Source organism: Trachypithecus francoisi, unplaced genomic scaffold (genome assembly GCF_009764315.1).
Source record: "Trachypithecus francoisi isolate TF-2019V2 unplaced genomic scaffold, Tfra_2.0 Lachesis_group1, whole genome shotgun sequence".
Lineage (NCBI taxonomy): Eukaryota > Metazoa > Chordata > Mammalia > Primates > Cercopithecidae > Trachypithecus > Trachypithecus francoisi.
In genome coordinates this window covers 2,602,051-2,616,260 of record NW_022681454.1, presented here as the reverse complement: position 1 = coordinate 2,616,260, position 14,210 = coordinate 2,602,051, and the positions used below count along the sequence as shown (strand labels likewise).

Below are 14,210 nucleotides of genomic sequence, written 5' to 3'. Positions count from 1 at the left end.
CAAAAAAAAAAAAAAAAAAAAAAAAAAAAACAGTTAACAGGCTGGGTGTGGTGGCTCACACCTATAATCTCAGCACTTTGGGAGGCTGAGGCGGGTAGATCACTTGAGGTCAGGAGTTCAAGACTAGCATGGCCAACATGGTGAAACCCCATCTCCACTAAAACTACAAAAATTAGCTAGGCGTGGTGGTGCACCCCTGTAACTCCAGCTAGTCAGGAGGCTGAGACATGAGAATCACTTGAATCTGGAAGGCGGAAGTTGCAGTGAGCCGAGATCATGCCATCACACTCCAGCCTGGGTGACAGAATGAAACACTGTCTCAATAAAAAGATAAGCCACAGAGGTGAAGAAAATGTTGGCAAATTATATGTGACAAAGGATTTGAATTCAGAATCATGGAGAACTTTCAAAAAATAGGCAAAGTAGGCCAGGCACGGTGGCTCATGCCTGAAATCCCAGTATTTTGGGAGGCCAAGGCAGGCGGATCATCTGAAGTCAGGGGTTCAAGACCAGCCTGGCCAACATGGTGAAGCCCTGTGTATACCAAAAATACAAAAAGTAGCCGGGCGTGGTGGCAGGCACCTGTCATCCCAGCTACTGGGGAGGCTGAGGCAGGAGAATCACTTGAACCCCAGGAGATGGAGGTAGCAGTGAGCTGAGATCGGGCCACTGCACTCCAGCCTGGGGGATAAGAGTGAGACTTCGTCTCAAAAAAAAAAAAAAAGTTAAAAAAAAAAAAAACAGGCCGGGCGCGGTGGCTCAAGCCTGTAATCCCAGCACTTTGGGAGGCCGAGACGGGCGGATCACGAGGTCAGGAGATCGAGACCATCCTGGCTAACACGGTGAAACCCCGTCTCTACTAAAAATACAAAAAACTAGCCGGGCGAGGTGGCGGGCGCCTGTGGTCCCAGCTACTCGGGAGGCTGAGGCAGGAGAATGGCGTAAACCCGGGAGGCGGAGCTTGCAGTGAGCTGAGATCCGGCCACTGCACTCCAGACCGGGCGACAGAGCAAGACTCCGTCTCAAAAAAAAAAAAAAAAAAAAAAAAAAAAAAAAAAAAACAGGCAAAGTCTTGATAAAACACTTCTCCCAAGAGGATACAGGAATGGCATATAAACACAGGAAACATGTTCAATATTATTAGGCACTAGGGAAATGCAAATTAAAACTATGATACCACTAAAGACCTATTTATTACAGTATTAAGAGGCCAGGCTCAGTGGCTCACGCCTGTAACCCCAGCATTTTGGGAGGCCAAGGTGGGCAGATCACTTAAGATCAAGAGTTCGAGACCAGCCTGACCAACATGGTGAAACCCCATCTCTACTAAAAGTACAAAATTAGCCGGGTGTGGTGGCGCACATCTGTAATCCTAGCTACTGGGAAGGCTGAGGCAGGAGAATCGCTTGAACCTGGGAGGCAGAGGTTGCAGTGAGCCAAGATCGCACCACTGCACTCCAGCCTGGGTGACAGGGTGAGACTCCACTTCCAAAAAAAAAAAAAATACACACACACACATACATACATATATATATAAAGGTCAGGAATTATAAACTAATATATAGTTTAAGGCTGGGTGCTGTGGCTCACACCTGTAATCCCAACACTGGGAAACCAAGGTGGGAGGATCACTGGAGCCCAGAAGGTAAGACACCAGCCTGGGCAACATAGTGAGACCCCATTTCCACAAAAAGAATTTTTTTTTTTTTTTTTGAGACAGAGTCTCGATCTTGTTGCCCAGGATGGAGTGCAGTGGGGCAATCTTGGCTCATAGCAACCTTCACCTCCCAGGTTCAAGTGAGTCTCCTGCCTCAACTTAACTTCCCGAGTAGCTGGAATTACAGGTGTGTGCCACCACAACCGGTTACTTTTTGTATTTTTAGTAGAGACAGGGTTTCAAAACCTTGACTGGGCTGGTCTCAAACTCCTGATCTCCAGTATCTGCCTGCCTCGGCCTCCCAAAGTGCTGGGATTACAGGCATGAGCCACCACACCCGGCCCACAAAACGAGTTTTTTAAAAAATAGTTTAGGCCAGGGCTTACACCTGTAATCCTAGCACTTTGGGAGGCCAGACAGGCAGACTGCCTGAGCTCAGGAGTTTGAGACCAGCCAGGGCAACATGGCGAAACCCCACCTCTACTAAAAAATATTAATAATAATAATAGTGTAGGCAAAAACGACGGAAAATCTCAAGTGCTAGCAGAGCAACTAGAACTCTCAGACATTGCTGTGAGTAGGCAAAATGGTATATCCACTCTGGATAACAGTTTGGCGGTTTCGCAAAATGTTCCCATATGACCAGCTCCTACTCCTTGGTATTCACCTAGAAAACTGAAATTCACTTTCACACAAAAATCCTTTATAGACATGTTTACAGCAACTCTGCTTATAATCACCAAAACCTGAAAACAACCCCAATGTCCACCAATGGAAAAATGGACAAACTGTGGTACATTTACACAACAGAATACTACACAGCAGTAAAAAAGAACAAGCTACTGATACATGCAACAACTTGGATGACTCTCAGTCATTATACTGAGTGAAATAAACCTTCCTGAAAAGACTACACGCTGTATGAGTCCATTTATAGGACTCATCCAAAAGATAAAATCATACCAAGTAACAGAGTAATGGCTGCCAACACTTTAGGAGTTGGGGAGAGTATAACTATAACATGAGGGAGTTTTTGTGAACAATTAAACCGTTCTGTATCCTGATTGCGGTAGTAGATATGTGAACCTACAGTTGTTAAAATGCACATTTTAAACATTCAATTTTGGCTGGGACAGTGGCTTACACCTGTAATCCCAAAACTTTGGGAGGCCAAGGTGGGAGGATTGCTTGAGCCCAGGAGTTTGAGATCTGTTTGGGCAACACAGTGGGACTCCCATCTTCACAAAAAAAAAAAAAAATTTTTTGTTTTTGTTTTTTGAGATAGAGTCTAGCTCTGTCACCCAGGCTGGAGTGCAGTGGCACAATCTCAGCTCACTGCAAGCTCCACCTTCCGGGTTCAAGCAATTCTCCTGCCTTAGCCTCCTGAGTAGCTATGATTACAGGCATATGCCATCGCGCCTGGCTAAGTTTTGTATTTTTAGTGGAGACGCAGTTTCCACTAAATGGAAACTGTTGGTCAGGCTGGGATTACAGGCGCCTGCCACCGCACTCAGCTAATTTTTTTTGTATTTTTAGTAGAGAATGGGGTTTCACCATGTTGGCCAGGCGGGGCTCGAACTCCTGACCTCACGATCCTTCCACCTCGGCTTCCCAAAGTGCTGGGATTATAGGCGTGAACCACAGCGCCTGGCCAGGCTAATTAGAATTAAGTTTTTTGTTAAGACAGAGTCTTAGGCCGGGCGCGGTGGCTCAAGCCTGTAATCCCAGCACTTTGGGAGGCCGAGACGGGCGGATCACGAGGTCAGGAGATCGAGACCACCCTGGCTAACACGGTGAAACCCCGTCTCTACTAAAATACAAAAAACTAGCCGGGCGAGGTGGCGGCGCCTGTAGTCCCAGCTACTCGGGAGGCTGAGGCAGGAGAATGGCATGAACCCGGGAGGTGGAGCTTGCAGTGAGCTGAGATCCGGCCACTGCACTCCAGCCTGGGCGACAGAGCAAGACTCCGTCTCAAAAAAAAAAAAAAGAAAAAGACAGAGTCTTACCACATAGCCCAAGCTGGTCTTGAACTCCTGGCCTCAAGTAATCCTCCCACCTGGGCCTTCCAGAGTGCTGGGATTATGGTATGAGCCACTGTGCCGAATTATATACAATTATCTTGATATATCCATTACATAGGTGTACACATACAAAAAACACTGAATCACAGACATGCTCTCTGCAGCTGCACCATTTCTAAAGCCTGTATGGTAATCATTTAAACTTTTTAAAGTTAAAATTGTTAATTTTAGTTAAGACACAGGAAGTTCTACATTTTTCTTCAACCTATTTCCTCAGGTCACTAAGGCAACTGTAAACTAGAGTTAATGATAACCTAATTTCACCATGGTAGCAATTTCTACAACACACGGAAGGCTTCTAAGTGCACCCTGATGTACCCCAAAGATCCATAATAATCACGCCAGCATTGTTTACACAATGATCATACCAGCAAAGCAGAGGACACACTGTATGGTGGCTAACTTTTTTTTTTTTTTTGAGACAAAGACTCGTTCTTTTGTGCAGGCTGGAGTGCAATGGTGTAATCTTGGCTCACTGCAACCTCTGACCCCTGGGTTCAAGCGATTCTCATGTCTCAACCTCCCGAGTAGCTGAGATTACAGGCGCTCGTCACCACACCCGGCTAATTTTTGCATTTTTTGACAGAGATGGGGTTTCTCCATCTTGGCCAGGCTGGTCTCAAACTCCTGACATCAAGTGATCTGCCCACCTCAGCCTCCCAAAGTGCTGAGATTTCAGGCGCGAGCCACCACGCCCAGTCCCTATGGTGGCTAATTTTTATTTTAATATTCTATAAAGCAGTAGGGGGGAGGGTCTCTCCATGTCACCCAGGCTGATCTTGAACTCCTGGACTCAAGGAATCCTCCCACCCTGGCCTCCCTAAATGCTGGGATTATAGGTATGAATCACCAAGCCTGTGGTGCCCTATCATCTAGAAACCTGAGGTAGTGGTCAGGTGCAGTGGCTCACACCTGTAATCCTAGCACTTTGGGAGGCCGAGGCGGGTGCATCACAAGGTCAGGAGACCGAGACCATCCTGGCTAACATGGTGAAACCCCATCTCTACTAAAAATACAAAAAAAAAGCCAGGCATGGTGGCACACACCAGTAGCCCCAGCTACCTGGGAGACTGAGGCAGGAGAATCACTTGAACCTAGGAGGCGGAGGCTGCAGTGAGCTGAGATCATACCACTGCACTCCAGCCCGGGCAACAGAGCGAGACTCCATCTCAAAAAAAAAAGAAAAAGAAAACTGAGGTAGTGCAAGGTTGATACCTTGCCCATAGAACAGAGCCTATCGAATTTGTGGTTCCCCAAGTTTTGTGTATAAGAGTTCTGATTTGGGTCAAAGACCTGATAAGCTAAGTTTTGTTTTCCTGCTCCTCCCATGTCCTCCTCGTTTTTGTTTTTTTTTTTTTTTGAGACGGAGTCTCGCTCTGTCGCCCAGGCTGGAGTGCAGTGGCCGGATCTCAGCTCACTGCAAGCTCCGCCTCCTGGGTTCACACCATTCTCCTGCCTCAGCCTCCCAAGTAGCTGGGACTACAGACGCCCGCCACCTCACCCGGCTCGTTTTTTGTATTTTTTAGTAGAGACGGAGTTTCACCGTGTTAGCCAGGATGGTCTCAATCTCCTGACCTCGTGATCCACCCGTCTCGGCCTCCCAAAGTGCTGGGATTACAGGCTTGAGCCACCGCGCCCGGCCCCTCCTCCTTTGTTGAAGCTACCCACATGCAGAAACAACAGCCTCCTTGGCTCAGCAGCCACCTCGATGAAGGTGGTCCTGGGTATAACACATAGTGCTGTGTCCAGCACACAGGACAGTGGGACTGCGACCACTCCTGAAAATCAGGACACTCCTTCCACTCTGCCCTCTCTCTTATCCACCTTCTGGCTTGGTGACTACAGAGTGTAGAGGCTGCTTGCCGGGACTCAGAAAGCCCCCCTGGGAAGCATAGGACCAGAACCCACTCACTGTTTCTTGCTGACATTGTTTTGGGTGCCATTTTGCACCATACAAGGTATTCCAAAAAGCTCACCATCTGTGGGGAAACAATTCAGAAGCTTCAGAATTACATTAAGACTTTCTGTGATCTGTGTCAAGAATATTTTACCCCAATTACCACAAAGACTTTCTTTAATGAACAATTATTAAAATACTTACAAAGAAACTTAAAAACTAAAGACAGCTTTAACAGTTTAAAATATCGGCCAGGTGCAGTGGCTCATGCCTGTAATTCCAGCACTTTCGGAGGCCGAGCAGGTAGATAGATCACTTGAGGTCAGGAGTTCGAGACCAGCCTGTCCAACATGGTGAAACCCTGTCTCTACCAAAAATATAAAAAATGGCCGGGTGCGGTTGCTCACGCCTGTAATCCCAGCACTTTGGGAGGCCAAGGCATGCAGATCACGAGGTCAGGAGTTCTAGACCAATATGGTGAAACCCCGTCTCTATTAAAATACAAAAATCAGCCAGGCATGGTGACACGTGCCTGTAATCCCAGGAGGGTACTCAGGAGGCTGAGGCAGGAAAATCACTTGAACCCAGGAGGCAGACATTGCAGTGAGCTAAGATCACCCCACTGCACTCCAGCTGGGGCAAGAGAGTGAGACTCCATCTCAAAAAAAAAAAATTAGCCAGGTGTGGTAGTGCACTCCTGTAGTCCCAGCTACTCGGGAGGCTGAGGCAGGAGAATCACTTGAACTCAGGAGGCAGAAGTTGCAGTGAGCTAAGATGGCACCACTGCACTCCAGCCTAGGCAACAGAGCAAGACTCTATCTCAAAAGTAAAAAAATAAAATAAAATACCATCCAAGATGGGGGCATATTTTAAAAGCTTAAAATACAGTAAAAGCAACTGTCAAGGTGCAGCACACAACTCAACAGTACATAATAAAGAAGCTGCAATGGCTCACACCTGTAATACCAGCACTCTGGGAGGCCAAGGTGGGTGGATCACAAGGTCAAGAAATAGAGACCATCCTGGCCAACGTGGTGAAACCCTGTCTCTACTAAAAATACAAAAATTAGCTGGGTGTGGTGGCAGGCGCCTGTAGTCCCAGCTACTCAGGAGGCTGAGGTGGGAGAATCGCTTGAACCCGGGAGGTGGAGATTGCAGTGAGTCAAGATCACACTACTGCACTCCAGGCTGGAGACAGAGCGAGACTCCATCTCAGAAACAAAAAAATACACAATGAACTAATTCTGTGAACTATAAAACAGATTGTATTAATAAGACTACATGGAAAAGATCAGAAAAGTATTTAAATATTTTGTTTGTTTTTTGTTTTGCTTTTTTGAGACAGAGTTTTGCCCTTGTTGCCCAGGCTGGAGTGCAATGGCACAATCTCGGCTCACGACAATCTCCACCTCCCAGGTTCAAGCGATTCTCCTGCCTCAGCCTCCAGAGTAGCTAGGATTACAGGCATGCGTCACCACGCCCAATTAATTTTGTATTTTTAGTAGAGACGGAGTTTCTCCATGTTGGTTAGGCTGGTCTCAAACTCCCGACCTCAGCTGATCCTTCTGCTCCGGCTTCCCAAAATGTTGGGGTTACAGGTGTGAGCCACTGCGCCTGGCCTTTTTTCTTTTTTCTTTTTTTTTGAGACGGAGTCTTGCACTGTCGCCTGGGCTAGAGTGCAGTGGCACAATCTGGACTCACTGTAACCTCTGCCTCCCAGGTTCAAGCAATTCTACTGCCTCAGTGTCCAGAGTAGCTGGGATGACAGGCATCCACCACTATTCCCGGCTAATCTTTGTATTTTTAGTAGAGATGGGGTTTCATCACATTGGCCAGGCTGGTCTTGAACTCCTGACCTCAGGTGATCCACCTGCCTCAGCCTCCCAAAGTGCTGGGATTACAGGCGTGAGCCACCCCACCCGGCCAGTTTTTTTTGTTTGTTTGTTTTTGTTCATTTGTTCGTTTTTTTGAGACGGAGTCTCACTCTGTCATCGAGGCTGGAGTGCAGTGGTGCCATCTCGGCTCACTGCAAGCTCAGCCTCCCGGGTTCATGCCATTCTCCTGCCTCAGCCTCCGGAGTAGCTGGGACTACAGGCGCCCGCCACCATGCCTGGCTAATTGTTTGTATTTTTAGTAGAGACGAGGTCTCACCGTGTTAGCCACAATGGGATTTTTTTTTTTTTTTTTTTTCTGAGACAGAGTTTCACTCTTATTGCCCAAGCAGGAGTGCAATGGCTAGATCTCAGCTCACTGCAACCTCCGTCTCCCAGATTCAAGCAATTCTCCTGCCTCAGTCTCCTGAGTAGCTGGGATTACAAGTGCACACCATCATGTCCGGCTAATTTTTGTATTTTTAGTAGAGACAGGGTTTCACCATCTCTGGGGTTTCATCATCTGTCAGCCAGACTGAGGAACTCCTGACCTCAGGTAATCCACCCACCTCAGCCTCCCAAAGTGCTGGAATTACAGGCATGAGCCACCATGCCTGGCCCTAAAATATTTTGTGAAATTTTTGTTGTTTGTATTTATGTGTACGCTTCCTAGATCTTAACAGATTTTATTTCTTAAGAGTGGGTTATGGTCAAAAGCCATAGGCCAGGTGCAGTGGCTCACGCCTGTAATCCCAGCACTTTGGGAGGCAGAGATGAGAGGATAGCTTGAGGTCAAGAGTTCAAGACCAGCCTGGGTAACATAGTGAGACCCTGTCTCTATATTAAAAGTAAAAATCAGCCAGGCATGGTGGCACATACCTAGAGTCCTAGCTACTTGGAAGGATTACTTAGTCCAGAAATTTGAGGTTACAGTGAGCTATGACCATGCAACTGTACTCTAGCCTATGCAACAGAGAGAGACGATGTCTCTTTTAAAACAACAACCCTAACGCATACCAGTTTAACAGAATATCACAGTCCTGTCAAAAATAATACTCAGGTGGGCACAGTGGCAAGGGTCTGTACCCTAAACCATTAGCAAAACTAAGATGAGAGGGATCACTTGACACCACAAGCTCAAGGCCAGCCTGGGCAACTTAGCAAGATAATAGTAACAATAATAATATGCATACAGTTATCTGATTTTGAATAATGTGACAAAAATAATAAAGATAGGGCCGGGCATGGTGGCTCACACCTGTAATTCCAGCACTTTGAGAGGCCAAAGCAGGTGGATTACAAGGTCAGGACTTCAAGACCAGCCTGCCCAACTTAGTGAATCCCCGTCTCTACTAAAAACACAAAAAAAAATTAGCCAGGCATGGTGCCAGGCACCTGTAGACCCAGTTACTTGGAAGACTTAGGCAGGGGAATCGCTTGAACCCAGGAAACGGAGGTTACAGTGTGCCAAGATTGCACCACTGCACTCCAGCCTGGGCAACAGAGTAAGACTCTGTCTCAGAAAAAATAAATAAATAAAAATAATAATAAAGTTATATTTTACCTAAGTATTGCAAAGCAAATGTGAATTATTAAAACTTGAAATGGTATGAAAGACTAAACCTAAAAATTTTATTGTGCCACCAACTGGTTTTTATTGAATCAACAGAAATGAATGTTTCACAACCAGCTACAGCAAAAATTATCAATATTTTTTGTAAGGATATGCACAGTCAAACCCCCCACCCTATCCTTCCCGACAGCAGCAAACACTGCCCTTAAAAACCCCAATGATCCAAACGCTCCCGCCTCATCTTTGATCTCAAGAACTACAGCCTGTTTTGATCTCCAGCCTGTTTTGATCACAGGATACTGGATGAGGGCAATCTCGGGAGACTGAAGTCCAGCACTAAGGCCCAAGACCCTAATGTAACAATGTAATAATAATAAAAACGGCGGGGGGCGGTGGCTCACACCTGTAATCCCAGCACTTTGGGAAGCCGAGGCGGGAGGATCACCTGAGGTCCGGAGTTCGAGACCAGCCTGGCCAACATGGTGAAACCCTGTCTCTACAAAAATTAGCCGGACATGGTGGCGCATGCGTGTAGTCCCAGCTACTTGAGAGGCTGAGGCAGGAGAATCGCTTGAACCCGGGAGGCGGAGGTTACAGTGAGCTGAGATAATCCCATAATTGCACTCCAGCCTGGGCGACAGAGCAAGACTCCGTCTCAAAAAAAACAAACAAACAAACAAACAACAACAACAAAAAAAACAATTTCTGTCATGATTTAGCACAAAAATACTCCCAATGCTTATTTCGTTTTTAATTGCAATGCCTTTAAAACTACATAATTTAAGAGTTCAAATAACGTTATAAGAACGCAACTTTTAAACATCTATTCTCTTTCAGGAGACAATGGGATAACTGGAAATGACTGCGCCAATGACATACCCCCTTATAAATACTGTACCCTCTAAAATGTTGTGACCAACGGTTGAATAAAAGTGGCAGGAATCCATAATTGGTAGGTGCTATGTGTGCTAGCTGTCTTCATAAACAAAACTTAAAAAAACACCTTTCAAATTCCTTAAGTTCGAACCCTAAATACATACCTGAGTAACCAGACCACTAAACACCCTTGAAAACTTAACAAAGCGGGGGAGGAGGGACCAGGGCTGCCAGCTCCAGGTGGCTGTCAGGTAGATTTCAAATAACCACACAGGAGGACCAAAGGAAAACTTCCGGGAGGCCTTTCTCACTCATCACGCGCAGGGCATAACGAAGACGGACAGAGAGAAACATTTCAAAGGCCTGGGAGCGAAAGGGCAGCTTTGCTCATCCCTGGAATCGCAGTCGCTCTGGAGCTGCTGCAGCGGGCGAGGCTCCACGACAGAAGCCCGGGCCTCGCGGACATCACCCGCTGGGTCCAGCGGAAGGCGAAGCGCCGTGCGCGGAGCTGCACCCGGGAGCCGTCCCCGCCCGTTCAGGGGCTGCTCCAGCCTGCGAACCAGCCCGTCGCCGTGAGCGGCGGCCCCGGTGTCGCCCTCCCGCCGCCTCTGCTCAGGTTCTCCTCTCAAGAAAGTGACAGAGACCGCGTCACGCCAAGCACGGCCCACCTGCCGCCCTGCCCCGGGACCCCGGCAAGCGCGGCGCCGCAGGACCCGTTATCCGCCCGCCCGCAGCATCCCGCTCCCAGGCCCGGGGCGCTCAGGCCGACAGCGGGAGGCCGAGCTCCGCCAAGGCGCGGGGGGACTGCGACCGCGTACCGCCATCGACCCCCGCCCGCTGCCGCCGCTTACCTCGAAGTAGCCTCCGGGGGCGGCGCCGCCCGCGCTCGCGCCCGCGCCGAGGGGCCCGTTGGCCGCCGCCGCGCCGCCCACCAGGCCTCCTGCGCTGCCCGGGGCCGCCAGGCCCGCGGCCTGGGAGCCGCGCAGCGCCGCCGCCGGGCCGGCCTTGCCGCTGCTCGCGCCACCGTTACCCCCGCCCGAGCCGCCGCCGCCGCCGCCCCGCTTGTTCTTCCGGCGCTTGGCCCCGCGCTTGGCGTCGGCTGGGCTCATGGCGGGCGGGGAGAGGGGCGCAGAGCGGGCGCGGGGGCCGCGGGCGGCGGCGGAGGGCGGGGAAGGCGGGGAGGCTGAGGCGGCGGCGGCGGCGGGCGCTCCGGCCAGCCGGAGGACGCTGCGCGGGGTCGCGTCCGGGGCGGGGAGGGCTGGGGCGGGCGGGAGCTGCGGGGCAGGCCGCTGGGCGGGAGGAACCGCGAGTCCACAGTCCCGGCGCCGCGGCTGACCAGAGTTAGAGTCCAATATGGCGGACACAAGGGGAAAGGGATCCCAGTTTACGTCGGGGGAGGGGGAAGGAGCAGCGAGGAGGGGGAGGGGTGTGGGCCCCCACCCCCCACCCCGCCTTACTCCGCCCCCCGGGCGCCGCTTTTCCCTTTGCTTGCCCTCCCCCTCCTGCCGTTAACGTGCCTCGGCGCGCAGGGCACGCCGGGAATTGAAGTCCGTGCTACCCGTGCCGCCGCTGGCGGCGCCCGAGGGCGGACCACGATTCCCGTCAGGCTGTGCGAGGCCGAGGGCCCGGACCCTGGGAGGGGCTGGGGCCAGGGAGCTGGATGCGGCGGTGATGTCAGCGCCGCGCTAGTCGCCGCAGGTCCCGCCCGCGCCGCGCGGCTTTCTGGGCGTTGTGGTCGGACGTAGGGCTGGCCCGGCAGGAGGCCGCTCCGCCGCCCGCGAGGCGAACTACAGGGCTGGCGGCAGGGAGTTCCGCCTCTCTGACCGGCGCCCGCTGCCCGCCCTCCCCGCCCGCGCCCCTGTCCGCCGCCCAGGTGCCGCAGACCGGCGCGGCTCCCGGGATGCACCAGGGGCGGCGCGGCGCGGCCCTGGCCTCGCCAGGAACGCCCGGTGACCTTGGGCTAGTCTAGTTCGGGTCCAGATGACTCAGTGAGGACCACAGAATCCCTGCCTCGTGGGCTGGGTGGGGGTTCGGGCGGCGCTGGAAAGCCAGGCGGGGCGCAACGGGGTCCGCCTGGGTGCGGAGGCAGCGGCGGAGCCGGCGGAGCTTGGACCGGGCCCGGGCCTGCGACACGCCGGTCGGTTCCCGAGAACCCCTCGCCTAGAGGTTGCTCTTCCCGAGCCCGCCCTCTCCCTGCTACCCCATTAAGCTCTCTCCAGAGGTCCCGGTTCCTTGCTACCCCGGGGAGCCCGAGGACGATCCGGCCGCCTCCCACACCCTCGCACTCACGCACCTCAGGGACGACTAGCTGGGTCAGATCCTCGCAGAAGTCCGGGTCAGAAATAAGGGCCTGTGTCTGGACCCTCCTCCTTCCGCGGCCTTGCAGACATCTGCGAGCCCCAGGCACAGCTCTGCCCTGAGACCCGGGCCACGGGGGACCCTGCCGGCGGCCCCGCCCCCTGGAGGGCCCCGCTTACCGCAGACACAGAGGCACAAAGGACATGATTTCCCCTTTTTGGTTTCAGGGGTGGTGTCAGGCCGAGAGGCGGCGGACTTGGCATTGGGATGTGCGGCCTGCCAGGCTCCACTTTCAGCATTTACCGAGCCCTACCGTTCGTGCTGGGTCCCCACAACCCGCCCCAGCTTCAGCCACAGCCTCCTGATCCTCTGACCCATTCTTTATGACACAAGCAGAAATCTCATGTGATCACAAGAAAGCTACCCTTAAAGCCACTCAGATACCATCTTAGGAGATAAAAGGCCCCCCGCCCCATCAGAGGGTTTTGGATGATCCTGCCACTGAACATGGAGTTTGAGAGAGCGGGTAGGAATGCGATTCTGGCCTCCTTCAGTGTCATAGACTGTCCCTGCCTTCACACCTGCCCCTTGCCTCAACCCCTGTCCTTTACCTTTGTCATAGCACATTGCACAGCATTGGGATTCATGGTGTCACCAGTATCCCCAAAGACAAAAGGTTTTCTTGGGCAGGAGAGAACCTGGGAATGCCTCACACACCTCTGACACCCAAGCTACTGCAAAGCAAGGGGCTGAGCACCCAGCACCCCACTATTTGCTGAATCAATGAATGACAATAATGACCATTAGGCCTGGGTGCCTTGGCTCATGCCTGTAATCCCAGCAGTTTGGGAGGCCGAGGCGGGCGGATCACCTGAGGTCAGGAGTTCAAGACCAGCCTGGCCAGCAAATCGAAACCCCATCTCTACTACAAATACAAAAATTAGCTGGGCATGGTGGCACACACTTATAAGCCCAGCTCCTCGGGAGGCTGAGGCAGGAGAATAGCTTGAACCCGGGAGGCGAGGGTTGCAGTGAGCCGCAGTAGTGCCATTGCACTCCAGCTTGGGCAACAAGAGCAAAACTCCTTCTCAAAAAAAAAAAAAAAAAAGAGGCTGGGTGCGGTGGCTCACACCTGTAATCTCAACACTTGGGAGGCAGAGGCAAGCAGATCACGAGGTCAGGAGACTGAGACCGTCCTGGCTAACACGGTGAAACCCCGTCTCTACTAAAAATACAAAAAATTAGCCGAGCATGGTGGCGGGCACTTGTAGTCCCAGCTACTGGGGAGGCTGAGACAGGAGAATGGCATGAACCTGGGAGGCGGAACTTGCAGTGAGCCGAGATCCCACTCCAGCCTGGGCCACAGAGCGAGACTCCGTCTCAAAAACACAAAACAAAATGAAAGGAAGAAAAGAATAAAAATAATGATAGGTCGGGCGTAGTGGCTCATGCCTGTAATCCCAGCACTTTGGGAGGCTGAGGTAGGCGAATCACCAGGTCAGGAGTTCAAGACCATCCTGGCCAACATGGTGAAACCCTGTCTCTACTAAAAATACAAAAAATTAGCTGGGCTTAGTGGTGGGCGCCTGTAATCCCAGCTACTCAGGAGGCTGAGACAGGAGAATCGCTTGAAGCCGGGAGGTGGAGGTTGCAGTGAGCTGAGATTGTGTGCCACTGCACTCCAGCCCGGGCAACAGTGCAAGGCTCCACCAAAAAAAAAAAAAAATTAAAAACTAAATATGACCGGGGACAGTGGCTCACACCTGTAATCCTAGCACTTTGGGAGACCAAGGTGGGTGGATTGCCTGAGCTTAGGAGTTCGAGACCAGACTGGGTAACACAGTGAAACCCCGTCTCTACTAAAATACAGAAAAATTAGGCATGGCGGCGTGCGCCTGTAATCCTAGTTATTCAGGAGGCTGAGACAGGAGAATCACTTGAACTCGGGAGGCAGAGG

General features: G+C 51.5%; 1 protein-coding gene across 4 annotated transcripts in view; it reads right to left on the bottom strand.

Annotated features, from left to right (window-relative positions):
- FAM193A (family with sequence similarity 193 member A) overlaps positions 1–12,589 on the bottom strand; it is a 197,212-nt gene extending 184,623 nt beyond the window's left edge. Inside the window, exon 1 of one of the 4 annotated variants that reach the window (XM_033213510.1) lies at positions 12,433–12,589. In XM_033213510.1, coding sequence (XP_033069401.1) covers positions 12,433–12,552 — 120 coding nt within the window. In that variant the 5' untranslated portion in view covers positions 12,553–12,589. Of the gene's footprint in view, positions 1–10,806; positions 11,344–12,248; positions 12,362–12,432 lie in introns of those variants that run through there. The other 3 variants (XM_033213511.1, XM_033213508.1, XM_033213509.1) reach the window with 3 other exon arrangements.
- Positions 12,590–14,210: the final 1,621 nt, after the last annotated feature.